The sequence below is a fragment of the Gaeumannomyces tritici genome (assembly GCF_000145635.1).
Source record: "Gaeumannomyces tritici R3-111a-1 unplaced genomic scaffold supercont2.3, whole genome shotgun sequence".
NCBI classification, from domain to species: domain Eukaryota; kingdom Fungi; phylum Ascomycota; class Sordariomycetes; order Magnaporthales; family Magnaporthaceae; genus Gaeumannomyces; species Gaeumannomyces tritici.
The window spans coordinates 2,083,332-2,109,772 of NW_008804547.1; the positions used below are offsets into that span (position 1 = coordinate 2,083,332).

At 59.0% G+C, this 26,441-nt stretch overlaps 8 protein-coding genes across 8 annotated transcripts; 5 read left to right on the top strand and 3 right to left on the bottom strand.

Annotated features, from left to right (window-relative positions):
• Positions 1–1,899: 1,899 nt before the first annotated feature.
• Positions 1,900–4,992, top strand: GGTG_05797 (hypothetical protein). Its single transcript, XM_009223604.1, has 3 exons — positions 1,900–3,496; positions 3,598–3,785; positions 3,854–4,992. Exons 1-3 carry the CDS (start codon positions 2,134–2,136, stop codon positions 4,772–4,774), a joined length of 2,472 nt encoding a protein of 823 aa, XP_009221868.1. The 5' UTR covers positions 1,900–2,133; the 3' UTR covers positions 4,775–4,992.
• A 39-nt stretch (positions 4,993–5,031) lies between these two features.
• On the top strand, positions 5,032–7,076 carry GGTG_05798 (hypothetical protein). Its single transcript, XM_009223605.1, has 2 exons — positions 5,032–6,155; positions 6,272–7,076. Exons 1-2 carry the CDS (start codon positions 5,892–5,894, stop codon positions 6,533–6,535), a joined length of 528 nt encoding a protein of 175 aa, XP_009221869.1. The 5' UTR covers positions 5,032–5,891; the 3' UTR covers positions 6,536–7,076.
• Positions 7,077–8,133: 1,057 nt separating this feature from the next.
• GGTG_05799 (hypothetical protein) lies at positions 8,134–8,511 on the bottom strand (the record flags this gene model as incomplete). Its single annotated transcript, XM_009223606.1, has 2 exons — positions 8,134–8,318; positions 8,398–8,511. The coding sequence occupies 2 exons, from the start codon at positions 8,509–8,511 to the stop codon at positions 8,247–8,249; spliced, it is 186 nt and encodes a 61-aa protein (XP_009221870.1). The 3' UTR covers positions 8,134–8,246.
• Positions 8,227–11,886, top strand: GGTG_05800 (hypothetical protein). The gene is made up of 3 exons (XM_009223607.1): positions 8,227–8,963; positions 9,060–9,199; positions 9,286–11,886. The coding sequence occupies exons 1-3, from the start codon at positions 8,904–8,906 to the stop codon at positions 11,672–11,674; spliced, it is 2,589 nt and encodes an 862-aa protein (XP_009221871.1). The 5' UTR covers positions 8,227–8,903; the 3' UTR covers positions 11,675–11,886.
• On the top strand, positions 11,836–14,566 carry GGTG_05801 (hypothetical protein). The gene has a single exon (XM_009223608.1). The coding sequence runs from the start codon at positions 12,144–12,146 to the stop codon at positions 14,400–14,402; it is 2,259 nt and encodes a 752-aa protein (XP_009221872.1). The 5' UTR covers positions 11,836–12,143; the 3' UTR covers positions 14,403–14,566.
• Positions 14,567–14,977: 411 nt separating this feature from the next.
• Positions 14,978–16,756, top strand: GGTG_05802 (nicotinamide mononucleotide permease; the record flags this gene model as incomplete). The annotated part of the gene is made up of 3 exons (XM_009223609.1): positions 14,978–15,186; positions 15,269–15,304; positions 15,388–16,756. The coding sequence occupies 3 exons, from the start codon at positions 14,978–14,980 to the stop codon at positions 16,754–16,756; spliced, it is 1,614 nt and encodes a 537-aa protein (XP_009221873.1).
• A 601-nt stretch (positions 16,757–17,357) lies between these two features.
• Positions 17,358–20,861, bottom strand: GGTG_05803 (hypothetical protein). The gene is made up of 5 exons (XM_009223610.1): positions 20,147–20,861; positions 19,951–19,991; positions 18,940–19,802; positions 17,878–18,822; positions 17,358–17,808 (listed from the first exon to the last, which is right to left on the bottom strand). Exons 1-5 carry the CDS (start codon positions 20,311–20,313, stop codon positions 17,560–17,562), a joined length of 2,265 nt encoding a protein of 754 aa, XP_009221874.1. The 5' UTR covers positions 20,314–20,861; the 3' UTR covers positions 17,358–17,559.
• A 1,512-nt stretch (positions 20,862–22,373) lies between these two features.
• Positions 22,374–24,458, bottom strand: GGTG_05804 (hypothetical protein). Its single transcript, XM_009223611.1, has 2 exons — positions 23,574–24,458; positions 22,374–23,494 (listed from the first exon to the last, which is right to left on the bottom strand). Coding segments are annotated over exons 1-2 (675 nt in total). The 5' UTR covers positions 23,575–24,458; the 3' UTR covers positions 22,374–22,820.
• Between the last annotated feature and the right edge of the window lie 1,983 nt (positions 24,459–26,441).

Genomic DNA, 26,441 nt, shown 5'->3' on the forward strand with positions numbered 1-26,441 from the left:
AGAGTGGTGCGCGGGCATGTTGTTTGGCTTTGGTGCTGGTGCAATTGTGTTTGGGAGAGGTTGAGTTTGGGTGGGGAAAAAAATTGCGGTCCAGACTTTTTTCGGGAGACCGTGCTCCCATACCCCCAAACTGGCTGCGCACTTTGGCATGGAGACCAATCGTTGATAGGGGAAACGGGGCGACAACAGCCAGGCAGATGGGCTGGGCTGGGCTGGACCGGGCCCATCCCCCGTGGCGCCATTGTCCGGGCAGCTGCGAAAACTATCAGATATGAATGAGCTGCGAGGTATCTGATTCAATGTGTTTTATTCCCGCAGACACCAGGTGATGATGTCTGCTGTCGTCTAGCACCTTCACCAATCATTGCCAAGAGATGCCTGATGGAGCTTCCGGGCGCCATCATGGCCAGACGAGGCTTACGGTGACAAGGATTGTCGGCGACCGCCTTCTTGCGATCAAAATTGGAGCCTCACGGTCAGGAGAGAGGCGGAGAAAAAGAAGGGTCCTTGTTAAGGGTCCTTTTGGATGCTATGACACTGCTCACGTTACAGTCCCGTCGATTTGGCGGCACTCAGCCAAACTCACGTGTGCCCAACAGCCATAGGCGAATGCACCCCTGAGGAACTGCTTCTGCAAACATCACCTGAGCTGAGCAGCACGTCAGCCGCATTCCCACGTTCCATCCATGGCAGCCCATCCTACCGAACCGCTTTCAGGGTTTCGTCACATTGTTGGCGCACAGCTGTTACGCGTCTGTCAAAGAGCAACCGTCATTAGTTGTCATGTTTTCCTGTTAGGTAGGTACTTGCCTCGGTCCCTGTAGGCCACGTCGCCCAAATAAAAAGCGATACACCAAAAAAGTGACCTTATCGAGCGCATTCATTCCTTTTCAACTTATTCGATCTCCGAAAAGAAAGAATGAAACGTAACTTAATATGTAAATAAATGCTGCCATTGTTTGTATTATTTTATTTTATTTATTTAGTTGTGTATTGGGTATTTTTCAAAGTTGTTTTTTGCTACCGATGTTTTCGCTGCGAAAGTGCTTGGGGCAAGTTCCCCACATTCTAATCATTTGGTGTATCGCTTTTTATTTGGGCGACGTGTAGGCACAGAGTCTACCGCGTGTGTCATGGTAAATCTCGATCCGCCTTCTATTCGTGGCATCAATCAGGCATCAAGCCGTCAAGAGGAACCCTCGGTGTCACCTTCGAGCTGAGCATGAGAAAATCGAATCCAGCGTGTTCCAGTAACATATCGTTTTCGCCTCCGTGTTTTCCAACATGCCACAATTAAGCGGACTTGCCTCGACTGTGATCAGGCCATTTTGCTGCGAAGGCGGCCAATTAAATCCCCCTGTCAGGGCCAAGCTTTTGTGGCAGCCAGCCCGGCTGTGCGTCCTTTGCGGCGCAGAACACCGGCAAAACACGTGTGGCCCACAGTATCTGCAGGGAAAAAGAAGGCCATGCATTCGGGATTCCATGATCTGAGCAAGATCCTGACTGGGCCTTTCGTATGTTCCGCAGCTGCCATTCTGGGCGGTCTGGGCACTGCTATGTTGCTCGCGGGCTGCCCGTGGCAATCGAAGAGGCGACACAGCAAAGACAGGCTCGCCGAGGCAGCGCCGCGGTACGACTGCCAATCAAATCCGCACGGCACTGGCTCAGTTCTTGGCATTGAACATCAGGTGAGGTGGGCGCTGTGGGCTCTGAGCCTCCAGCAGCACCTAGCACCAGCAACAGCACCTACCCCTGCTCTCCACTGTTAGTCAGTGGCTATCCCCACTTTTGCCCTTTGTGGCATGTGTAAAGTCCGCTGCATACGTCAGGAAGGCAGCCCGTGGTGAGTTGCAGGTTGAAGTCGCGAAGAGCAGGCTTCCCTTCTCTGGCTCCTTTGACAGTATAAGAAGCACAACCCGGCCGTTTACCGTCCGTTGTCTTCCCTCTCTTTTCCATCATCCTGTCTCCAAGCAACACAGACACCACCCGCTCCAGATAGTGTAGACCAGCACCAGCAAATCAACCATCAGGTTGGCTGATTCGCCTTTCTACCCTACCTGCCCCACCACAACACCATCTGCCTTGTTTCCTGCCTCCCCAGCAGCCATCGCGAGTCCGCGAGCCCCTCGCACCATGCCTGACGACGAAGTCGCGAGCATACGGGCGTACGGCCCTGCTCGATCCACCGTCAAGGGCGAGCCCCTCAGCAAGGAGGAGCTCGAGAAGTACAATGACACCTTCAAGGCCGCCATGTACCTCTGCCTCGGCATGATCTACCTCCGCAAGAACCCTCTCCTCCGCGAGCCGCTGGCCCTCGACCAGATCAAGGGCCGCCTTCTCGGCCACTTTGGCAGCACCCCCGGCCAGGCCTTCACCTGGATGCACTTTAACCGCCTGATCAAGAAGTACGACCTGGACTCCATCTTCATCTCGGGTCCTGGCCATGGCGCCCCTGCCGTGCTGGCAATGTCCTACATCGAGGGCGTCTACTCCGAGGTCTACCCCGACAAGTCCGAGGACGAGGAGGGCCTCCAGAACTTCTTCGGCTGGTTCTCTTTCCCCGGTGGCATCGGCTCCCACGCCACGCCCGAGACCCCGGGCAGCATCCACGAGGGCGGCGAGCTCGGCTACTCGGTCTCGCATGCCTTTGGCGCCGTCTTTGACCACCCCAACCTGATCGCTCTGACCATGGTCGGCGACGGCGAGGCCGAGACGGGCCCGCTGGCCGCTGCTTGGCACAGCACCAAGTTCCTCAACCCCATCGTCGACGGCGCAGTCCTACCAGTCTTGCATCTAAACGGCTACAAGATCAACAACCCCACCCTTCTCGCCCGCATCAGCCATCGGGAGCTCGAGTGCCTGTTCATTGGCTACGGCTGGCAGCCCTACTTTGTCGAAGGTGACGAGATCGACTCGATGCAGCAAGCCATGGCCGCCACACTCGAGCACTGCGTCGTCGAGATCAGGAAGATCCAAGAGGAGGCCCGCACTTCGGGCAAGGCCGTGCGCCCGTTGTGGCCCATGATCGTTCTGCGGACGCCCAAGGGCTGGACCGGACCGCGCAAGATCGACGACAAGTACATGGAGGGCTACTGGCGAGCACACCAGGTGCCCATCACCGATGTCCGCACCAACCCGGCGCATCTCAAGCTGCTCGAGGAGTGGATGCGCAGCTACGAGCCCGAGCGCCTCTTCGACGCCAACGGCAAGCTCGACCCGAGCCTCAAGGCCCTCTGCCCCACGGGCACGCGCCGCATGAGCGCCAACCCCATCACCAACGCGGGCGCCGGCCTGCGCAAGCCGCTGCGGCTGCCCGATTTCCGCAACTACCAGACCAAGGTGGACAAGCCGGGCGCCGTCATGGACTCGAGCATGCAGAACATGGCGGGCTACCTCCGTGACGTGGTCGCCAGCAACCCGACCAACTTCCGCCTCTTTGGCCCGGACGAGACCGAGTCCAACAAGCTTGGCAAGGTATACGAGGCCGGCAAGAAAGGTACGATACTATCCCATCTCGATCCTTTTCCCCCGTTTTCCTTTTTATCGTTTTCTTGACAGCGGACCTAGGACTAATACTTACCCCTTCTTCTGAATCAGTTTGGCTTGCGGAATCCTTTGATGAAGATGACGACGGCGGCAACCTGGCCACTGAAGGTAGGGTCATGGAGATCCTATCAGAGCACACTTGTGAGGGTTGGCTTGAGGGCTATACCTTGACCGGCCGCCACGGTCTGCTCAACAGCTACGAACCCTTCATCCACGTCATAGACTCCATGGTGAACCAGGTACGTTTGTCTTTTTTCATTGTTACTTTTCACGAGCGCTAGCTGATACCCCACCGTACCGACTATAGCACTGCAAATGGATCGAGAAGTGCAACGAGGTTGAGTGGAGGAACAGCATCTCCAGCCTCAACATCCTGCTCACCTCCATCGTTTGGCGTCAAGATCACAACGGCTTCACCCATCAGGACCCCGGCTTCCTCGATGTCGTGGCCAACAAGAGCCCCGAGGTCGTCCGCATCTACCTGCCGCCTGACGGCAACTGCCTCCTTTCTTGCATGGACCACTGCCTGGCATCGTCCAACTACGTCAACGTGATTGTTTCGGACAAGCAGGAGCACCTGCAGTACCTCAACATGGATCAGGCAGTCGAGCACTGCACCAAGGGTATCGGCATTTGGCCGCAGTTCTCGACCGACGCCGGCGAGGAGCCCGATCTCGTCATGGCTTCGTGCGGTGATATCAGCACCCACGAGACGCTGGCCGCCATCGACCTACTGCTGCAGCACTTCCCCGACCTCAAGGTCCGCTACGTCAACGTTGTGGATCTCTTCAAGCTCATCTCGCCGTCGGACCACCCCCACGGCCTGACTGACAGCGAGTACATTTCCCTCTTCACCAAGGACAAGCACGTCATATTCAACTTCCACTCGTACCCGTGGCTGGTCCACCGCCTCACCTACAAGCGCCCGGGTGCTGCCGAGCACCTGCACGTGAGGGGTTACAAGGAAAAGGGCAACATCGACACCCCGCTGGCGCTGGCGATCCGGAACCAGACTGATCGCTTCTCTCTGGCCATCGATGCCATTGACCGCATGGCCCCCACACTGAACAACCGCGGCTCCTCGGCCAGGCAGACGCTGCTCAACGCGCAGATCTCGGCCAGGAATCAGGCATTCGAGGATGGCGTCGATCCCGACTTCCTGAGCAAGTGGACGTGGAAGCGCAACGGTCTGTGGGACAAGGCTATGCACCTTGCAGGGGGTAGATAAAAGCCGGATAGAGGCAGACTGAGGCGTTGCGGGTGACCCTGGAGGTCTTTATGGGCGTTTGTTTACTTTCTCGGTTTTCTTTCTCCTTTTGCCCTTGCTTCTGACTTGCTTGAGTTTTTCTCCCCTCGATTTCCCCTACAGCCTTCCAGACAGCACTTAGACATGCCCGTGCGCTGTTCTTTTTTAGGTACTTAAAACGAGCTCTGCTTTGACAATGATTTGTTTGAGTTTCTTGGTACACTCGTTGAACAAATGCGCGCAATGTATACACTGCACCACCAAGGGTTGACTGACAAGATATATCTCATTCCAAGTACTGGGAGGCGGCATAGGTCAGCAGTGTAGATTACCCAGACATGACAAACAGCGGCCCGAGCCGGAGGGAGACCAGAAGCCCTTCACCCTAGGAGCGCGATTAATGCGAGATGTACAAGCCAAACACACGTCGCCATGTGGCGGCATATGCAAGAACTACCAATACCCCGATTGGAATATGCACATGGCAGAACTAGCTGTAAGAGATACAAAATCAGGGGTCCTGCGCATATAGGGGCCAGATGCCAAACAGGATCGACATCTGCCGTGCGACGTTGCCCGCCGTCCAAATCAACATCTCTTGGCTCCTAGAACAGGCTGAACTCTAGGGTTCCTGGGCCAACTGGCATGACCTAGGCCAGCCAGTCCAGGCAATGAGGGGAGCATCGAGGACGAAAGCAAGTCCCGATTTGGTCGTCCTGCGCCCAAATCCCTGATTTAATTAATTAAAGATATGGAACTGGGCACTTTGCGAGCCGGGGCTCGCCTAGTTCGGCAGGTGGGAATCGGAGGGAGGGACAGGGACACCTATCTATAGCCCAGCACATTGAGACTGGCCGTTGATTATTCGACTAGGTATATATAATCCCCCTTTGTAGCCCCGGGCTGTAGGTTTTCTCGATGGGAAATTTGACGGTCCGCTCTGTTCCTCTTTGCCGTCCTCGTCCTCGATTGCTTGGCGGTAGTTTGAATCACAGCACAAACCACCCGACTTACACGCAATCTGCCGCCCCACCACCCACACTCAACCCACGCCGGAACTCTAGCCGTATTCCGCGCTCGAGGCAAAAAAAAGAAAAGGATGCACGCCCCGGTCTCCCTGGTCCTCGCGCTGGTCCTCGCGCCGCTTAGCGCGCTGGCGGCGCCCGCCCCCGTGGCGGGCATCGACTCGATCGCGGCGCTGGGCCCGAGGCAGGGCGGCGGGAGGCAGGTCAAGTTCTGCGAGAAGATGGTCAAGGAGCCGGCCGAGGAGGAGACCAAGGCCCGATTCGACAAGTTCGCCGACGCCTTCCTCGTCAAGAAGGACCTGGTCGAGGCATTTGGCTACATTGCGCCCGAGTACATTGTGCGTTCATCCTCCCCCCCACCACCATTTCTCGTCATCAACTTGACTCTTTCCATACGCTTTGCCCTTCCCCGGCTCACTGGCGTTGCTGATCTCTCTCTCTTGTCGTTTGCCAGAACCACAACCCGGCGGCGAAGAACGGCGCGCAGTTCGCCTTTGACCTCCTCAGCCCTCTCTGGCCCTCGCAGCGGATCACGGTGATCCGGACGCTGTTTAGAGGAAACCAGGGGTGGCTCAACTACCGCAACTCGTTCGGCACCATCGTGGACCGTTACAGGTGGGAGAAGGGGTGCATCGTCGAGCATGTAAGTTTGCCGTCTCCTAGGCCCCCTCTGGGCTTGTACGGCAGAGCGAAGAGGGCATGTTTCCTACTAGTTTAATGTCAACCGCTGACAACATCGCTCATCACAACGCTAGTGGGATGCGGGGGAGCGGATGCCTCCTACGTAGACCGGATGGCCATGGCGGAGATTTGTGCGCCGAGAAAGGTATACAACGATCCTATCTACCTGTTCCTTTCTCTTCTTTTGTTTACCATCATCCTGGCCCAGCACCGAGTACTAACCATACTACACACCGACGTCAAGTTTTCTCATCAGCTGCCTGTAAATAGCACTTCTTTTGGTGTGCGGGTTCCTTCCTTCTGATCAGTGATCACGCCGGGCTATATGAATATGAATGTGAGCACTTGTTGGACTCTCGATTGCTCTTACCATTCACCGTCCAGCAAGGTTTCTCGCATGGGGCATGATTTGTGATAATGTGATATGCACTTTGTATATCTCTGCGGCTCTTTTGTTAGGCTTTCCCCAAGACAGCCAGAATACGATAAGCTACCAGTACAGTTCTAGAACCCTTCTCCATCGGATTTCTAATTACGTCAAGGTATCCGCCTGTCCGCGTCCATGGAGGTGTCAGCAGCTTGACATGGTGTGTGTGCTTCGTGTCTTTTTGCGGGGAAGCTGCACCCGACGTTGGCAGACGAGAAAATGACACCGAGAGCAGACCGAGCAGGCGGAGACTTCGCGTCAACATCGGCAAAACTGGTAGACACAAGAGAAAGCAAGACGGTTGATAGAGTAGCATCTGTCCCACAGGGTGGGGTCGTGACAGGAAATGCTTCCCGGCTGCCCGGAGAGCTGGTCCTTGGGTTGCATTTGCCTCTTTTGGAAGATCAGATGATGTTTGTGCGTCTTGCTTGTCGGTGTGGATTTGAAATGATGTTTTTCTTTCTTTCTTTGTTTTGCCCCTTTCTCTTGTGCGGACCCGGCCCCCGCTCGGCTCCAACATTTTGGTCCTTCTTTTCCCCGACAACCCCCGCCTTTCCTCTCCAAGTGTGGCGGCCCGAATGGCGCAGCAGGTGAGGTCAGATGACAGGGGTAGCGTCTGCAGCGCTGCAATTGGCGAATCGCAAATGCCAAACCCACGGCTTTTCTGGCAGGGATTTGTGATTTGGATCAGCGAGGTTCCGGGAAATGGTGCTGCTAGCTGCCCGTCGTACCATTGGGGAGCGACTTCCGTGATTGTAGTGACACCCCTCTTTTTCTTTTTTCTTTTCTTGGCTCAATTTGAACAAGGTGAAGGCGGCCCAGGCCGTGTCCTCGTGCGTGTTTCTGTACCGCTTCCGTGGGCGCTGTCCTGTGGTTTGCATCTTGTCTGGTCCTCTAGCCTTCGTCTAGCGACCGAGTCAGCGTCCTCGCCTATCCGTCCTCTACCACCAGCTCATGCTCGTGCTCTATGTCGTGCGACAACAGACTACCAGACCCCACCTGCATCTCGCCGGCCTTCGAAAAAAAGAAAGAGAAAAAAAAGAAGCTGACCTTGTTACAGGTCCCAGGGATCACAAACCTTGGTGCGGTGGATGCAAGATACATTTTCTTGCTTAGAAAACCAAGCCAAACTGATGTACCACCAGGATCCACTGTGCTAAGGTTTGTGATCCCTGGGACCTGTACGGCTGTGCTGGCCCGCCTTTGTCCCCTTGCATCGGCCCGTTTATGATGAGGTTGCCTTCCTCCAAGCCAAGAACGCCTCCACCTTACCCCAACCTGAGCCCCCTGGTTTTTCTTCCTCTTGTTTTTTTTTTTTTTTTTATGATTTTATTCCCTGCCCAAATGTTCTGGGCCTGCCAAGGTCAATTCCGGTCTCCAGGTGCGAGCAACACTAAAGAAGTGCGAGTAGGACTAGCAGAAACGGGGTTCAAACCTGGTTTGATGCTTGTCTTGCCATTCTGTATACTTACCCGTCCTGCGGCAGCACGCCTTGGACGGGTGGCTTGGTGTCGGGGCCTGGTAATGAGCAGCTGCCCGCCCCCCTGCATGCGCCAAGCGGCGGCCATCGGAATGACTGGAGACATGCAGAGAAACCAAACGATTCGTGCCTTTGTTTCTCCGCACTGCCCATACAGTGGAAAAGGGGGGTTGCCCAGGAATGGGGTCGATTCGCGATCTTCATCCAGGCAGCCGTTATGGCCGACATGACGCAAGGGGGCCTATAGGTAGGTACCTGCCTATATAGGTACCCAGAGCTAAGTATATTAACCCTCCCCGTCCCTCTCGTCGCAGCCCGGACAGTCCGGACGTGGTACGCGCGTTGTGACCCTCGTCCACGAGGATCTGCACCAGTCAGTCGCTGCCTTTGCGTGTGACGTTATAATCTCTTTATAACGGCCACACAGGAGCAGCACTTTCTTCCGCCGTCCCTCCGTCCTCGTCAGCCGAGCATCGTTGCACGAGAGACGCTGCCAACATGCGCCTTTCAGACTTTGCTCTGTCCTTGCTGGCGGGCACTGGCTCTGCCCAGGCACAGGTAACCATCTACATGCCCTTGCTATCTGTGGTCCCCTATTGCTTGCCCCGGCGTGACTGGCCAGTGGTGCTAACTACCTAGATCGGCGGTGCACAGCTCGCCACCTCTGGTCCTCACTACCCATCGCCATGGATGCATCCTGATGCCGACGGTTGGACCGAGGCGTACGCCAAGGCCAAGGAGTTCGTCTCCCAAATGACCCTCATCGAGAAGGTCAACCTCACCACTGGTGTCGGGTATGTTCCCAAGGTTTTCCCAGTTGCTTTCGGCAAGATGAGATGTCGCTCCTCGGGAATAAGATACTGACTGTCTGATAATCTAGCTGGCAGAGTGAGCGCTGCGTCGGTAACGTCGGAGCGGTTCCCCGCCTCGGGCTGCGCAGCCTGTGTCTCCAGGACTCTCCTGTTGGTATCCGGTTTGCCGACTATGTCTCCGTTTTCCCCGCGGGCATGACGGCCGCCTCGACCTTCGACAGGGGCTTGATGTACCGCCGCGGAAAGGCCATGGGCCAGGAGGCCAAGGACAAGGGCGTCAATGTACTTCTCGGGCCCGTGGGTGGTGGCATTGGCCGCACGGCCGTTGGCGGTAGGAACTGGGAGGGCTTCTCACCCGACCCTGTGCTCACTGGAGTGGGCATGGCCGAGACGATCAAGGGCATCCAGGACGCCGGCGTCATTGCCACGGCCAAGCACTTCATCGCCAACGAGCAGGAGCACTTCAGGCAGAGTGGCGAGGCCCAAGGCCGAGGCCACAACATCACGGAATCTCTGTCATCCAACGTGGACGACAAGACGATGCACGAACTCTACCTGTGGCCTTTTGCCGACGCCGTCCGCGCCGGTGTTGGCGCCGTCATGTGCTCATACAACCAGATCAACAACTCGTATGGTTGCCAGAACAGCAAGCTTCTCAACGGCCTGCTCAAGGGCGAACTTGGATTCCAGGGCTTTGTCATGTCGGACTGGCAGGCGCAACACACGGGCGTGGCAAGCGCTGCGGCGGGCCTGGATATGACCATGCCCGGCGACACCACCTTCCTCAGCGGTCTCAGCTTCTGGGGCGCCAATCTCACCCTCGGAGTGGTCAACGGCACCGTGCCCGAGTGGCGTATCGACGACATGGCCATGAGGATCATGGCTGCTTTCTTCAAGGTCGGCAGCACCGTCGAGCAGCCCGACATCAACTTCAGCTCGTGGACCCTGGACACTTACGGCCCACTCCACTACGCCGCCCAGAAGTATGTCCAGCAGGTCAATAAACACGTTGACGTGCGCCGAGACCACGGTAACTTGATCCGTGAAGTCGCGGCCAAGGGAACCGTGCTCCTAAAGAACAAGGGCGCACTCCCTCTCAACAAGCCCAAATTCCTGGCTGTGGTGGGCGACGATGCTGGTTCCAACCCACAGGGTCCCAATTCGTGCCCCGACCAAGGCTGCTTGAAGGGAACGCTTGGCGTGGGCTGGGGTTCCGGAACTGCCCGCTTCCCTTACCTGGTTACCCCTGACGCTGCCCTCCAAGCCAAGGCGCTTGAGGACGGCTCGCGCTACGAGAGCATCCTGGACAACTACGCCACCTCTCAGATCAAGTCCTTGGTTAGCCAAACGCATGCGACGGCCATCGTCTTCGTCGCTGCGAACTCGGGCGAGGGCTACATCAGCGTTGACGGCAACGCCGGCGACCGCAAGAACCTGACCCTCTGGTACAGCGGCGACGACCTCGTCAAGAATGTCAGCAGATGGTGCAACAACACCATCGTCGTCATCCACTCGGTTGGCCCGACAATCCTGACCGAGTGGTACGACAACCCGAACGTGACGGCCATCGTGTGGGCTGGTCTCCCAGGACAAGAGTCGGGCCGGTCCATCGTGGACGTGCTCTACGGAAAGGTTAACCCGGCCGGACGCACCCCCTTCACATGGGGCAAGACCCGCGAGTCCTACGGAACCGACGTTCTGTACAAGCCCAACAATGGCAATGGTGCTCCTCAGCAGGACTTCACTGAGGGCGTCTTCATCGACTACCGCCACTTTGACAAGGAGAAGGACACGCCCATCTACGAGTTCGGCTTCGGGCTGAGCTACACGACATTTGAGTACTCGGACCTAGTGGTCGAAAAGTCCAACGCCGGCGAGTACAAGCCCACGACTGGAGAGACCATCGCGGCTCCCGTTTTTGGCGCCAACGTGTCCAAGGACCTGTCCAACTACGTGTTCCCGTCTGGCGAGTTCCCGTACGTGTACAAGTTCGTCTACCCGTACCTCAACACCTCAGAGTCGGGCGAGAAGGCCTCGGCCGACCCCAGGTACGGGCAGGCGGCGGACAAGTTCATGCCCCCCGGCGTGCTGGACGGGTCGCCGCAGCCCCGCCTGCGGTCGGCGGACCGGACCAAGCCCGGCGGCAACCGTCAGCTGTACGACACCGTGTACACAGTGACGGCCACCATCAGGAACACGGGCTCGCTCGCGGGTGACGAGGTACCGCAGCTGTACGTGTCCCTCGGGGGGCCCGAGGACCCGCCCGTGGTCCTGAGGGGCTTCGACCGCATCCGCATCGACGCGGGCGGCAGCGCACAGTTCAAGACCCGCATCACGCGCAGGGACTTGAGCAACTGGGACGTGGCCGCCCAGGACTGGGTCATCTCGAAACACCCCAAGAAGGTGTTTGTCGGCAGTAGCAGCCGGAAGCTGCCGCTGAGCGCGGACCTTGCTTGAAGAGGCTGGCTACAAGGAAGCCACTACTGGGAAGGGTGGGTAGATACCGATATAGGTGGTTGAAAAGGGCGAGCAAAATATGGGGAATTATATGGCCATTCTAACAACCGGTTACACCCCGGGCGGTCACTGTTATTTAATTGTTTATTAAATAATAGAATCCAAGTCGACAAGGAATAACGACGGGAACTGCGCGGGTGCTAATACGCAACTAAGCGTTTGCTCAAGTCGGGGTGACGGCGATCTGAGAAGTCGCACTTCCCTTCTGCTGTCCCAGCAAACAACAAAACGGCGGAACTTGCTTTTTGCTTTCCCTTTCTGCTTGCGTTTATCCAAAATTTCTCCCAACCTCAAAATTGGTAAACATTCACAAACACAACATCAATCCCAACCGACCATCACAGTGCCCATCCTCGATTCGTACCATTACCACTACCAACTTACATACATATACCTACCGCTCGACAGCATGGATGACCCAGGCAAGGCCAGTGGCGCCCAGAAGGCAAAGGGCCAACCCCGCGACGCGCGAAAGAAGGCGGCCGCGGGCAGTCGCGACAACCCTCCCGAAGGCTCAAGGCCCGCCGCAGAGCGCAGCGGCAAGGCCGAGGCAGCCAAGGGCAAGGGCAAGGGCAAGGCCGAAACGTGCAGCGCCACCGACCTCCTCTCGGAGCTGATGGCCAGCATGCCCGCAATGCTGCCCGACCCGGTTGTGCCGACCCGACTCCCCACTGGCGCCTGCGCAGGCCAGAAGCCCTCCCAGCAGCAGCGGCAGCAGCCCGCGCAGCGGCGGCCCCCCTCCTCGCGACCGGCGGGCGCGGCGGGCGCGACGCCCAAGGAGCTCCGGTGGTGGATACCGCAGTGGGACGAGCAGGTGATCGGGCGCATGGCCTTTGCGTCGCTGGGGTTCCACCACTGCGACCTGAGCCGGGCGCCCGAGCCGGAGCGGCTGACGGACCCGCGGCTAAAGCACGCGCTCGACGACTGCGCCGAGTGCCGCCTCACGTGGCTGACGGGCTTCAACCGCCTGCGCGGCGGCGGGCCCGGCACCCAGTGCACCCACCCGTGGCACTACGCCTGCGGCCGCGACAACGAGGACCTGATGGTGGACGACGGCGGCGGCGGCGCCCCGCCCCGCAAGGCGCCGCAGCGCCCGCCCATGAGCTCCATCGTGGTGCGCATCGGCGCCGTCGCCGTGGCCGGGGGCGACGACCGGAAGCAAGACGCGGCGGCGGCGGCTTTTGGCGTCTGGTTCGCCGAGGGCTCGCCCTACAACGTCGCCGAGGCCATGCCGCCGTCGTCTCCGCCACCAGCACCCGAGACGGGAGACCGGACACAGCAGCAGCAGCAGGCCGACACCGACCCGGCCTGCGCCGCCGTCGCCGCCAGCAAGGAGGCGGCCGAGATCGCGGCGGCCACGCGGGCGCTCGAGGTGCTCGAGCAAAAGGTGCTCCCGGCCTGCCGGGCCAGGCTGTCGCTCGTGCGGCAGGTGCCCAAGGACCTGTCGGACCTGTCGCAGGCCACGGACCTGGTGTGGGCGCGCCTACAGGGGGTGGACCAGCGGCTCTTTGCGAACGAGGTGCACCAGTTCGAGCAGGTGGCGCGCGAGATGGACAGGGTCGAGACCAACCGCTTCGTGGCCGCGCCGGGGGCCGCGCCGGGGGACCGCATGACCATCGTCGGGAGGGTACAGGCCGACGGGCGGCCGGGCCGCGACGAGGGGTTCGCCGACGCCAGGCAGGCGCTGGCCGACATTGCGGCCCGGCTGATGCCGAGGCTCAGGGACATCAACCGGCGGCTCGACGACCACCACTACGTCCTCATGGACGAGTGCCAGCGCCGCACGGCCGACGCGGCGCGCCAGATGGGCATCGCGGACGCGGGAGGGCGGCCGCCGTCGGGCTACAAGCTGCGCAAGTGGATGGACAAGCGCGACGCCATCGTCGACGACTACCTGCTCCAGATGCAGAGGACCATGGGGCCCGACGCCCACAAGATGCAGACCCACTACGTCCGCTTCATCGACAACGCCGAGTCCTCGTGGGTCGAGCCGTGGCTGCGCAACTCGCTGGGCGGCCTTATGCAGGCCCCGCTACCGTCGCCACGCGACGTGCTTAGCGGCAACGCCGGCGGCCGAGCTGCCGCCGCTACCGCCCCCAAGATGGAGTACAACGCCGACAGCCTGCTGTTCAACCGCAAAAAGCCCGAGCCCGCCCCCGAGAGCCCCAAAGCACCTGCAGCGGCGGCGGCGGCGACCCCAAGCAGCTCTCTGCGCGAGGCGGTGCTCAAACACAACGCCAAGTACGCGGCCGAGTCGGCCTCTGCCTCCGCTGCCGCCAGCGCCGCCGAAGCTGCGCCTGCCAGCACCAGCGGCGGCGGCGACGACAAGGTGCAGGACAGGCCAGTCAGCATGCGCGTCATCATAATGTCGGACTCGATCGAGCTGCTGAACAGCGTGTGCACAACCCAGCAGGGGTGGAGGCTCGCCACCAAGGCCGGAAGGAAGGCGAGGGCGGGCGGCGGCGGCATGGACCCGCTCCTGCGCGACGGGAGCGGCCGGGCGGGCAGGAACACGGCCGCCTGGCTGAGGCTGTGGGTGGCCATCGCCCGCCTTCGGGCCCTCGCCGACGTCGGGGTGGTCTGGTACGCGGTCCCCAGGGATCAGAACGGGGACGCCGTCCGACTGGCGCGCTCCGCCATGAAGGGAAAGGGAAAGGAGTCCAAGTGATTTTTTTTTTTTGGCGTCCGCGTTGCGGTCAGAGGAAGGGCACGGGCTGCGCTAGACGCGGCAGTATCCTTTCGAGCGGAATACGTGATACTGGAAAAGGGGGGTTATTCTCAGTGTAAATTAGCTGTACGAGGTAGTAGCAGTACTTGTTCAAGCGTTGTAAGATATCCCGCCTGGCCATGGATCATGGATCCGTGTCGGCCACGAGTCAGATCCGAGGCGTGCTGTCCCCACCAAACCAACCGGCAGGCAGTTCAGGTCCAGCTCCGATCCGCGGTGGAATGCCCACTCACCGAATGGCACGGGCCGCCCGGCCGATTCAACTTTTCTCCCCGTGCCAAGACATTAACATTGACGTATGTCATGGATTTTTGACGCTGACCGAGCGGGTGGTTGACGTTATCGGGTGAACAGCTAGAACCACGTCAAGAGCAAAAACGACCAAGGAAGCCCGCCCCTGTCTCCCACCCAGGCCACCAGAAAGCATATTCCGCCCATTCCTAGCCTCCGGCCTCTTGTCCGATACACACAACCCTTCCGACATCTCGACGTCGCCGCGTGGCACCCTGCCCAATATGGCCGAACGCACATCCGACAGCGACGTCAACCGAACGCCAGCCGCCCCAAGCCCCCACAATGCCGACTCCGACAGAGCACCGCCGAGTAGTCTCGACGAAGAAGCCCGGGTTGTTGGGCCGCCGCAGACCGCAGGATACGTCGCCAAAAGTAAGGAGGAGGAAGCGCTAGTCAGGAAGATAGACTGCTACCTACTGCCGACGATATGGTATGACACGCGAGGTGTGGGAAAGCCAGGCACGTTGCCGCGCCCCCAAGTTCCCAGCCTGTGTTGACGAAAGCCATAATAGGATCATGTACCTATGCAGCTACATGGACCGCACCAAGTGAGCAAGATATATCCTTCAGATTTCCCTCCCACTCGAGAGGTTCCACTCGGAATGCTGACCCCCGAAATCCTGTCCTGCAGTATCGGCAATGCCAAGATCGCCGGCATGACACAAGACTTGGAGATGGATTCCGACATGTACTCGACGGCCTTGGTGGTTTTCTTCGTCGGGTACGTCGTGTTCGAGGTGCCGTCCAACATGGCCCTGTCCCGCACACGGCCCTCGGTCTTCCTACCCACAATAATGTTTCTCTGGGGAGTTCTGACCACGGCCATGGGGTTTGTGCCGACATACGGCGCCCTCGTCGGCCTGCGTGCCGCAATCGGCGCCCTGGAGGCCGGCTTTGCGCCAGGTATCCTGCTGCTATTTAATAGTTGGTACCGTATCGAGGAGCAGTCGGTACGCTTCGCCGTCTATATTTCGGCCGCCATCCTGTCCGGCGCCTTTGGTGGCCTCCTCGCGGGCGGCATAGTGACAGGACTGGACGGGCTGGCGGGGATTGAAGGCTGGCGTTGGTTGTTTATTATCGAAGGCATTGCCACGGTTTGTGTTGCGAGCGCCAGCCGGTTTATACTGCTGGACTTCCCGGCCAACACCAAGCGTCTGAGCGAGAGGGAGCGTGTCCTGGCTGTGAAACGACTGGGAGCCGACACCCCAGGCGGTGAAAAGAGGGAGATGGCTCTCATGGCCCCGCCGCCCTCATCTTCAGCCCCGGCTGCGACATTGCTGACAAGCAATAGCCACATGAGCGCCAGTCGCCGGATGAAAACACCCCCACCATCAGGGATAAAACCGAGTCCGTCCCATATCCGCGCCCTCAAAATGGTCCTAAAAGAGTGGCGGACTTGGTTGTTAGTCCTCGGCTACATGGCCATCGTCGGCTCCTCGACGCTGTCGTACTTTTACCCGACCCTCGTCCAGGGCTTGGGCTATACCTCGGTCCAGATGGCCCAGTACATGGTGGTGCCTATTTACGGCTCTGCCTTCGTCGCCACAGTGTGCGTCGGCTGGGTGGCCGACCGACACTTGCGGCGGCGTAGGCCGATACTCGCCGCGGCGTGCATGACGCTGGCCACGGCGTGTGCGCTGGCCGTGGTCGGGTGTGCGCACGCGTCTCCCGGGGCGGCCTTCGCGGGGCGCTACGCGCTGCTGGTGGTCATGGCGTCGGCGCTCTGGGCGGCCAACGCCCTCGCGCTGTCGATAGCCTCCATCACCTTCTTGGCCGCCTTCCCGGGCGAGGACGGGGTTGGGCCGCGCGCCGTGGGCCTCGCGCTAGTCAACGCCATGGGCAACTTGGCCCAGATCTATGGCGCCTACCTCTTCCCCTCCGAGGACGCGCCCGGCTACCTCTTGGGGTTCGGGGTTATTGCCGGCATGTGCTTCGTTGGGCTCTCGGCGTTTGCGTCGTTGGAGGTCCTGTTAAGGAAGAGGCCAGGGGCTGCGAAATGAGGGTGCTGCGAGATGGGGGGCAGCGACGACGGTCAGGGGCCCCGTTTGGCGTCGACCACAAGGCATCCATTTATTTGATAGAAAGACCTCGGTTGGGCAGCCACGGGCATTTCGATTTCATAATGTAAACGCTGTTCCCCATGTGTGCGGCAAAAGGCTTAGAGTGTGATACGAAGTGGACCGCGACACGAGGGCTGAGCGAGGTCGGCTTGGGAAGACCCGTGGAGATGATACCGCAGCATGTGCGCTGCCAGGTGGATGCTGGTGGGATGCTAGTGGGTTCCATTAGTGTTTGTTAGGCCTTCGCTGTCTTGATCAGGGCTCTTGGCGTGGACCGACTCGGCCCAGGGACTCCCAGCCCAGCCCCATCAGGCGACTTCCGCGGAGATACAACCGAGCGCGGGGAAAATTGTATCCCTAGGACGAAACCCCCAGGCGCTCTTTCCCTGAGAGACAACATGAAGTGGTAGGGGCAGCCCCGGAGGCGCCTGTCTGGGAAGGCGCGTCGATGAGGTGCTCAAATTCGACACACTGTTCGTCCCAAGCCCCAAGTGTCGCTGACTGTCGATACAACCCACATGGTTCAAAAGCAAGCCCTTTTGTTTCTGTGTCTTTTTTATGTTTTTCTCTCTTTTTTTATTTGACCTTTTATTCATTCATCCATATTCCTTTCACCCTCCTTTTTATCTTGCTGGCTCTCTGTGTCTCGGAGGGGTTTCCCAGCCGCACCTGCCTCGCCCAACACATTTGGATTGGAGCAAAAATGCAGCCACAGCAGCATGCATGCCATAAAGCTTGAGAGCTTACACATCGTGCATCTCCGTGTCTCTTTTCCGCCACTCAGCACGCAAATCGTCCCTCATGGCATCCAGGGGCCATCCCGACCTGGCCTCACACGCTTCCATCAGCTCCAGAATGCCCTCCTGCTGAGCTGCTGTCTGCACACAGAGACCTGCGCCAAAGAGACACCGCGCCGACATGAGCTGGCAGCCATGGTCTGTCATCTCCATGGCAATCCCGCAGATGGCCTCCACGGCCTCGGCCAGGATTCCCTACAAAAGCGCCGTCACTCGTTAGCATCGCGCACAGGATCTCGCCATGGAGAGCACATCAGAACATGCCTGTGTCTTGGTATCATCATACCGACCGCCGCCAACGGCAGGCCAGTGCAGGCACACTAAAATCCGCGCAAAGTGGTACGCCTGGAGAGCAACACCAAAGTCGGGCGGGTGTATCCAGACAGGCTTCCACACCTTGGCGGCAGCCACCCCGACGCCCGCTCCAAGCGGCCGAGCACCCGTTGGCAACGGCTGAAACCCGTCGCCGATGAACGATTTCCATCGCTCCAGCATTTCCATCAGCTCAGCGCCTCTGTCGCAGCGGCGTCGCACCGCCTCGTCGCTCTCGTCAGCCAGCGCGCTCGTCGCCCCTGCATCGATCCATGATCCGATCTCGGGGTCGTCGGCGCAGTAGTTGACGGCTTGGCTGAGGAGATAGATGGAGCGGTCGGCCAGCTCGCATTGGGTGAGGTCCGAGTAGTCGATCACGGGCCTCCAGAAGCTGAGACATCGCCTATGCTCACGGAAGGCTGCCCAGAGATCCTGCCGGAGCCACGCCCACCAGACCGCCTGCCTGAGCCCTCCCGATGCCCCGTTTACACCCTGGGACCTCTGGATCCAGAAGATGCCCTTCAGATGCCGTTGCCAGTTGGAAAGCACAGAGCGGCGCTGCCCGGGTGATAGGCGGCCGATTCCATGGCCCATGTGCGCATCCAGCATCTCGTAGGTGCTGATCACCATTGCCGTGCACAGTATCTCCTCGCTGCGCGCATACGACTGGTACTGCAACGCTCTTGATACATAACACAAGGCCTCGTGGTAATATTGCACAGCAACGGTCGGGTCCACCTCCGGCACACTGCCCGGTTTTGGCTGTACCTTCAGATCCGAGGCCACGGACGCGTGGCGCGCCTGGAGCGCGAGTATGGCCTTAATCAGGCCGAAATTCCGCAAAGCAAGCCGTATCGAGCACGTGGAGAAGTGCTTGTAGGGGTCAAATAGATCCATCTACACATTTGCCATGGTCAAAATATTTTTGTCCCGCGAGGTTAGCTCTGCATGCTCAATCCGCTTCATCAGGCCATGTAGTGTGATGGACACCCGCCCAGCGCGGACATGACTTACCCAGAGCGCAGACCTCTCTGCGAAAGCTCGAAACAGCAAGGTTTCGAGGGGATTAAGCTCAATATTTGCATCCTCCTGCCATGGATACCGCTCGGGAATACTCCAGTCGAGCCTTCCCATGACGCCTGTCCGGCTATTGGATATCCTAAGGCCGTCGTCCCTGGGTGTTCCTCGCCAAAACTCGGAAGCGGGAGACGTGGGTGCGCGACTACGGGAGCCCGTCTGAAGCGCCTTGCAAGCGCCAAGGTTGAAGCCACCAGCTGCTTGCGCCGCTGCGTCGCCAGCGAGAAGGTCGAGCCACTTGGAGCCGGCGGTCCCTACGCTGATCCCGTCTGCTGACGACATAGTTTCCGGTGATGCCGGTTGATGCCCATGACTGGACTGAACAAGGTCAGTGATGGTTGGTTTCGGCCGAGTGCCCGGGAAGAGGGCGGCCAGAGCCGGGTCCACGATGTTGTGGGAATAAGCAGTCGGTCCGTTGGGGAAATGATAGTCCAAAGTCGGGGCAACCGGCCCTAAAGGCGGGCATGTGGGACGAGCGGCCCGCGCCTCGGCCTTGGCCTCAACACTGACAGCATCGGGCGAGAGGGCCGCGGCTGGGGAGGACCTTTGTGGAGAGTTGCTTGCTGTGGACGTCAGGGAAGGCTGGTCGAACTGGCGTTGATGCTGTTGCTGCTGCGACTGGGCCACGACGACAGCGGCCGAGTGGCTGGTGGGTGGGATCCCGGCCGGCAGCGACCGCAGCTCGGCCGAGCCCGATGGCGACTGGGCCACAGACGAGTTCCCCGACGGTATTTCAGGGAGGCCGGGCTCCGGCCATACACACTCGCGGTTCGACGTTACACAATGACTGCACACTGGGACTGCACGGCGGGTTTGTGCAAGGGCACATGGCACATCAGCAGCAGGCGACGAAAGTAGGGGCCGGAGGGGGGTGACAGGCGAGCGGCAGGCGAAGTGGTGGGTGTAGTGGATGTGGTGGCCAGTCGGTCAGCCGCGTGCGTCACTTACACTGCTCGTCGCATTTCTTGTGTCGCTTTCGGCATGTGAGACTATAAGTACGAGGCCCAAAGTTTCCATTAGCCGAGCGAACCACGGACCACGGACGCTAGCAGTACATGCCGGGCGGCGTTGCTGCACGGCAGTCCCCCCTCGTGTCCAGGGACCCCACGGAGGTTCGAACTGGCGGTGCGGGACCACGACTTACCACCCCGTCTTCGTCCTCAGCCCCCGGCCCCTAGGCTTGCGTATCCGCTTTTTGGCGCGCTTTGGCCCTGGCGGTGGGCTCTGGTGGTCGTCCTGGTCGTCGGGCAAAGGGACTGGAGGCGGGGAGGCCGAGCCGGCGCTATGCCCAAGGTCGCTCATCTCCTCCATGGGCGCGTCTGGGCCTCGCTCGGGCGGCTGGGGTTGGTGGCCGACGGCGGGGAGGCAGTCACCGAGGCGCGCTAAGCTGCGGAAGGCGGTAACAAGCAAGGGCTCATAGTTTTTACATACGGCCACCGACCCATAAAAGCAAATGACACCCCCGGCCAAGGTACGTAAGGCACGGCAGATCAGACCGTTGGCGCTTCCCTGGGGTGGTCTTTTTTTTTTGATCTTTTTTTTACTTGGCCCCTAGTTGGGTGTCAAAAGAAGGTTCGGAGGTTTAAGCAAGCCTAGCAGGGCTTCCGGGGCTTGTCCTTATCTTTTGGCCCCAGGCAGATCCCCCTCTCTCTCTCTCTCTCTCTGGGCCGGGGGTGGGAGGTGCGCGGTGTGGTGGAAAGAATCGAGACGCAAGGGGTGAAGAGATGAAGGGGAAGAAATTTGCTGCAGGCCTCGGCAGGAATCTTTGCGTCAACCAGCTTGCCCATCCCCCTGTCCGCGTGTCGAGGCCACATCCCGAGTCATGATACAGTGGGCGAGGGGCCTCTCTCGAAGACGACATCGTCGGCCTTGCCCGCCCTCCCTCGCCCGCCCTCCCTCGCCCACCCAAAACTGTGCTCGTCAGCCCCTTGCTCCGTCGTGGGTGCGTTGCTAGAGTGTCTCAACCGTAGCTATTTGCACTGTGCTGGAAAAACAAGCATCCGGGCTCGCCACGCTGGGTCGGATTTGCAAAGACGGAAGCGAATTTCAGCAGCCGCCCGTCCGTATATGAATGGGATGAGGAAACAAAGACGAACAATATGTCGCACAAGCAGGGGCAAGGACAAAAGAGAAGAGAAAAAAATTGGGAAAGAATTTACATTGAAACGAACGGTTGAGGGCAGACTTTCCACAGCATCCGTTCATGCCAGACCCCGCGCCCTTTCCCGCCATGGACCGGCCGTCCGTCACCAAAATAGAGAGCTGCATCTTTCTCAAACAGACACATGCGGCCCTTCCGTTGATAGACCTCATCCGATGGTCGTGATGGCCCGCACTTGGGTCGGTAGAGTGTTGAGGCTCAACGAGTGGGATGTCAGCTTCAACATCCTGCCCTGGGAGAGCATTGTCGAGCGTGCCATCGTAATCAAATTGCCTTGAGGCATCGCTCGACTGTTTCGGAGAAGGCTTGCTGCCTAACCCCTACGACGGACGCGACTTCGGCCAAAAGCACGATGTTAGTCATAAGTGATGTTGAACACAAGACACCAACCTGCAGACGTCCACAAGATGGCCTGTGTCTTCCATTAGCTCATATAGCGGCCGTGGCTTCACGGGAGAAGGTAGGTAAACCCGCATGTTCGCCGCAGCCCAATACCACCTTCTTGGCTTCAACTGTTCACCCACATCGCGACACGTGACATGGAAGCTATGGGGAGTCACTGCTATCCCGTGTGCAAACTATGATGAGGCCCGTAGTTCTAATATGACAGCCCATCTCTAGAGCCGAACAAAAGGGTAATTGCGAGGCGCCTACTCCAGGCTTGAGACGATCCTGCCTTGCTGCTCTTCCACGCAACAAGTGCTCTCGGCCTGCCTGTTCCAAGGACCACTTCATGTCCAGGAGGGCGATGGTTCCGAACCACAAACACACGTATGGCGATGGGCCGGTTGTGCTGCTTCGAGAGTCACCGCCGTGGTGAGACACAATCCGACACGGATGGCTAGCCGTTCGTTGTCCACATGCCCAGACGATCCGCGATACCAACACTCTGCTTGCTCCCATGAGCTGAGCAGACTTGTTTGTAGACTCACCTAGCCCCTTCTCTTCCATTCCATTCTGTACCCCGGGGCTCGCTGTTGGCTTGGCCTACTGTTCTGGACCTTCACAGATAGATCTTGTGAATCACCGATCACTTGACCATATCACTTGTAGCAGCGGATCAAAGCAGTCGTCGGCGGGGACGCTACTACATCTTAATTCAGAAGTTTGCGGGATGATTGTGTGGCGCGGACTGAGGTCAGCGTCGAGAACAGCAAGCTTCGGTCCCTTGTGTGAAGTGGAAACGGATACGAAGACAAGTTGCACGCCTATGCTTAATTTGAGAAACTGGAGTCACCTCCGCCGAGGATATTCTTATCAGGTATGATTGAAGAAACACATCACTTTTATCAAACGTGAGATCTGGGCCATCAAATCATGAGCTTGTCCAAGAGAACAGCAACACGGCCTCAACCCCGAACGTAGTAGTGAGAGTTGCCATCTTCATGTATTAAGATAGGACCCTCCAGTGGTTTGTCCTACTTTGCGTCAAATAAACTCCTTATGTTCCCGCGAAAACCATACGCCACGACTACCGGATGAACCAAACTCACATGGCATACACCGCGAAAGAGAGAAAGAAAAGCACACCTCAAAGACGCTCGTCAACTCATACCACCATACCAACATTAAGAAACAAAAGTAAAAGGCACCCCGCAAAAAAATGACAAGAGAATACAAGGATTGGTTGGCACCAAACGTAGCGGGGAGAGCCAGATCAGGGGTAGTACTCTCTCCTCCGGTGCTGGTCGTAGATGGAGACCCTCAGGCGATCGTCGTCGTCCCGGCTCCGGCTCCGGCTCCTCGGCGGCGAGGGCGGGGCGGGCAGGTAGCGGACGGGCCTGGGCGGGGCGGCGTCGACGTAACGGAACGTCTCGTACTCCTGCTCGCGGCGCACGACGACGGGCACGGGCACGGGCACGAAGCGCTCGCGCTCGCGCTCGACGTAGACCTCGCGGCTGTGGCTGCTGCGGCTGCTGGACCTGCTCCGCTCGCGCCTGTGGTGGTGGTGCTTCTTCTTCTTCTTTTTCTTCTCGGGCTTGGGGTCGACGTCGACCGAGATGACGTCGATGGTCTCGGGCTCCGACGGCGGCGGCAGCGGGATCACCTTTGGCGGGGGCGGCGGGCACTCGAAGACGGGCGGGGGCGGAGGCGGCGGGGGAGGGCAGTCGAACACCGGCGGCGGGCAGGGAGAAGGAGGGCACTCGAACACCGGCGGCGGGCACGGCGGAGGCGGCAGCACGACGACCGGCGGCGGGGGCGGGGGCGTCGGGCAGGGCGCTGGGATGATGCTGGTAACGCGCTTGCGCACTGTCACCGAGCCTGGGGTGGGAGGCTCCAGGTAGACATACTTCTTCACGGGGACGCCGTTGTACTTGGACGGACGAGCCACTGAGGTCACGTAGTTTGAGTTAGTCGATGGGCGTGGGACTAAGACGAGTAGGATGAGAGAGGGAAAGGGGTCACGAACTGTCGAATAGGAGGCTAGAGAACCTGGCCGACGGCGTAGATCCGCGGACAATGGCAAGATGGATCGATCGTCAAGCCGTTGCAACTGGAGCAAGTTCCGCAAGTAGGTAGACCTTGTCGAATAGTATAAAAATAAAGAGACAATTTTTCGACGAGGATGGGGCGGCTGACGTCGGAAGCGAAGTTGTGCCCGGCTTTCTTGGTGATGATCGGCACAGGCACCGAAGAACTGACTGGTCTCTTCAGTCTAGCGTCGGCCCTTTGTAGTACGACGAGGAAGAGGGTGAAGGCTGGGCAGATGAGAGGCACACTCTGCTGAGCGAAGATGGCGATGGAGACGAAGATCAGGTGGCAAGAAAGGGGGTCACTTTTATGTCTCGCAGGCGTCGGTTGGGCGTCGCCCTGAACTGAGCACACCGGTCTGCAGTGGCCCGCTGGGCTGCGACGGGGACGCGGGTGATCCCTGAGGCTGGCACGCTGGACCCTGAGACCAAATGCACGAAAGCCTGGCCGAGTGGGTGAAGGGCGAGGCCGATGACGGGGGGTGAGATGTAGGCGGACGGATACGGCTTCACTCGAGAGGGGGCCAAGAAGAGGAGGCAGCAGCACGGTTTTGGATTCGGGGCGAAGACGTCTTTGCGTGCGTAGAGCCCTGCTGTCCCACGCAGGATTCGGCGGTGCGGGTTTTGAAATGGGAAGCCAAAAGCAATGAGAGCACCGCCGCCGCCATCTTTCCCTTTTTTTTCTTCTCCCTTGTTTTCCTGCCCGCACGTCCAAGGTCCAAGATTCTCCAGAGGCTGTCCGGTAGGGATCAGGCTTTGCTGATCGGATGACGTGGTTGAGCGTCACGCCGCCCAAATCCAGAGCCCACGATTGGCCGTCGCTGGTGTCGGAGTGGGCCAAAGGGCTGCATCACGTGAGCGCCGAGGAGCTGGAGCTGAGCACCAAGTGCTGGCTGTGGGCAGCCACTCATGCCACTGCAGCACGTCGGAGGGGCAGCATGGCAGATGCACGACACTCGGACCGTCGTGCCGTCCTGCTTGCACCCCGGCCGGAGCCTACCACGGTCCTCGCTTTTGTCGCTGCCCAATGAAGCCGGTGGACTTCCAGAAGAGTCCACGATGCGATTTCGGTGCCGAGGTGGCTGGAGATATCTGGGGTTCCCGGGACAAGGGGTCCACATTGGGCAGATACGGCTTCCAGCCTGTGCAAAGCCTCACTTTTGGGTCGGGATAAGCCGAGTTCCAGAATGATCTCCATCTTGCCAGTTGGTACGAGGCCTGCTCTCTACCCATGTATCTTGGTGCTGCAGTGAAGAGTCTCCTCGTGAGAGACAACCTATATCGCTACGAGGGTTGGTCACGAGGGCACACTGGTCAACCCCGTCAACAAGCGGTCTCCAGGGGAACTTGACAATACCCTCACGTGGTGTTGATATATGCTCATAAAGTCATGCACGGCCTGGATAGTTCTGTCAGAGGAAGCACAACCATCCCCCACGACGAACGCAAATCTGCAGTCTTGGCACGGCGTGTGTGGTCCCAGGAACCGGGGAATAGGCGAAACATGACAACGGCCTCATCGGCGCGGGTCCAGTCACTTCCGGCATGGTCACGGTGCGGAATAAGGCAGCCGAGAGAAGGAAACCGAAGGAAAAAGGGGGTTCCCGAGATAGACAGAACGTAAACACTGGAATCAGAACCCATGATAAAAAAAACACCAAGCAACAGCCAACCCCTATCTTTACTTTGTTGACACCAGCTGACAGCAGTCAAATGCCCACAACGTGAAACGATGCATTACCCCCCGCTTGACTTGCCTGGAGATTCTAGCAGCTTGGCAAGATCGATCCCATACCGCGTATTATGCCGCAGACAGGGCAGAGTTCCCCGTGACGGCATCAAGGGTCTGTATCGTAGTGTGGGCAGGCGCCTGATGCTGGGCACCGGGCAAAGGCTGGCCAGTGCTTGCCTCCAGGGCGTGGCCGACGGCCGGCATTCCTGCTCAGTCCGGCTAGGCTTGGCCGCGTACCACATCGCTGTGCTAGCGCTATACATATGCATGTTGTTGTTATCAGGCACTGTGAAGGCCGTTGAAAGTAAGCACCGGCCTGCACACGCCAAGGCCTGGCCACATGGTAGCGCATCACCGCATCTGAAACCAACCCGAGACGAGCATTTTTAGCCAAATTCCCGTCCACTGCGTGCATGTCTGGCCCGTTTCAGAAATCGAATTCCCCTCTAGGTCATCTGCCTCTTTTGTTCATCCACGGCATCGAAACCTCTGGCATGTTTTGCTGATAAACCCGGCCCCCGTTGGGATGCCGAGTTTTTTTCTCATCTCATTTTTGGGTTGTTTATTTGGGCGTGGTCGCTCTGCTACCCTCTCATGCCGGTTCAATTCAGTGAAACAGTGCAAAAAAGCTTAGGATGAAGGGACTTAGCAGGGATCGAGGTTTACGCCCAAGGGTGACCCTTGTATGTAGAGAGACAGCCAAATTACGCTGTGCAGATACATAGCACTTTCACAGGTCTTTTTTATCTTCCCTGTCCTGGCATCGTGGTGGTGGGATCGTTACTTGTTTGTGACTTTCCGCCGCGGCGCACTGGTTCGGTATATCCCCAACGGGGCTCGTGACCATGGCCAGGGGAGGGCTTCCCTGTCCACGTGCCAGTGAGCGGGCTAGCGGGTATGGTACGGTCTTGGCATCATGATGCTTTACCGACGATTTTCTCGAGATAAAGGCCTCCCGGGTGCAACCATGCCCGAGGGGGTAGTAAACCGTTGGGCGGATGGGAGGGCGGGCCTGGCCGACATAGGTAGCCACGGCCACGGCGCCGAGGGACGCCAGCGGGCAGCCCACTTCGGG

What these genes read in the sequence shown, in the direction of transcription:
- GGTG_05798 (XM_009223605.1), top strand. Translation starts at nt 5,892, where the DNA reads ATGCACGCCCCGGTCTCCCTGGTCCTCGCGCTGGTCCTCGCGCCGCTT. An exon ending in ACATTGCGCCCGAGTACATT is followed by an intron (nt 6,156 to 6,271) that starts GTGCGTTCATCC and finishes GTCGTTTGCCAG; the next exon opens with AACCACAACCCGGCGGCGAA.
- GGTG_05797 (XM_009223604.1), top strand. Translation starts at nt 2,134, where the DNA reads ATGCCTGACGACGAAGTCGCGAGCATACGGGCGTACGGCCCTGCTCGA. An exon ending in ATACGAGGCCGGCAAGAAAG is followed by an intron (nt 3,497 to 3,597) that starts GTACGATACTAT and finishes CTTCTGAATCAG; the next exon opens with TTTGGCTTGCGGAATCCTTT. An exon ending in TAGACTCCATGGTGAACCAG is followed by an intron (nt 3,786 to 3,853) that starts GTACGTTTGTCT and finishes TACCGACTATAG; the next exon opens with CACTGCAAATGGATCGAGAA.
- GGTG_05801 (XM_009223608.1), top strand. Translation starts at nt 12,144, where the DNA reads ATGGATGACCCAGGCAAGGCCAGTGGCGCCCAGAAGGCAAAGGGCCAA.
- GGTG_05800 (XM_009223607.1), top strand. Translation starts at nt 8,904, where the DNA reads ATGCGCCTTTCAGACTTTGCTCTGTCCTTGCTGGCGGGCACTGGCTCT. An exon ending in CTGGCTCTGCCCAGGCACAG is followed by an intron (nt 8,964 to 9,059) that starts GTAACCATCTAC and finishes GGCGGTGCACAG; the next exon opens with CTCGCCACCTCTGGTCCTCA. An exon ending in AACCTCACCACTGGTGTCGG is followed by an intron (nt 9,200 to 9,285) that starts GTATGTTCCCAA and finishes CTGATAATCTAG; the next exon opens with CTGGCAGAGTGAGCGCTGCG.
- GGTG_05803 (XM_009223610.1), bottom strand. Translation starts at nt 20,313, where the DNA reads ATGGAGGAGATGAGCGACCTTGGGCATAGCGCCGGCTCGGCCTCCCCG. An exon ending in CTGAGGACGAAGACGGGGTG is followed by an intron (nt 19,992 to 20,146) that starts GTAAGTCGTGGT and finishes TCGTACTTATAG; the next exon opens with TCTCACATGCCGAAAGCGAC. An exon ending in ATGATGATACCAAGACACAG is followed by an intron (nt 17,809 to 17,877) that starts GCATGTTCTGAT and finishes GCGCTTTTGTAG; the next exon opens with GGAATCCTGGCCGAGGCCGT.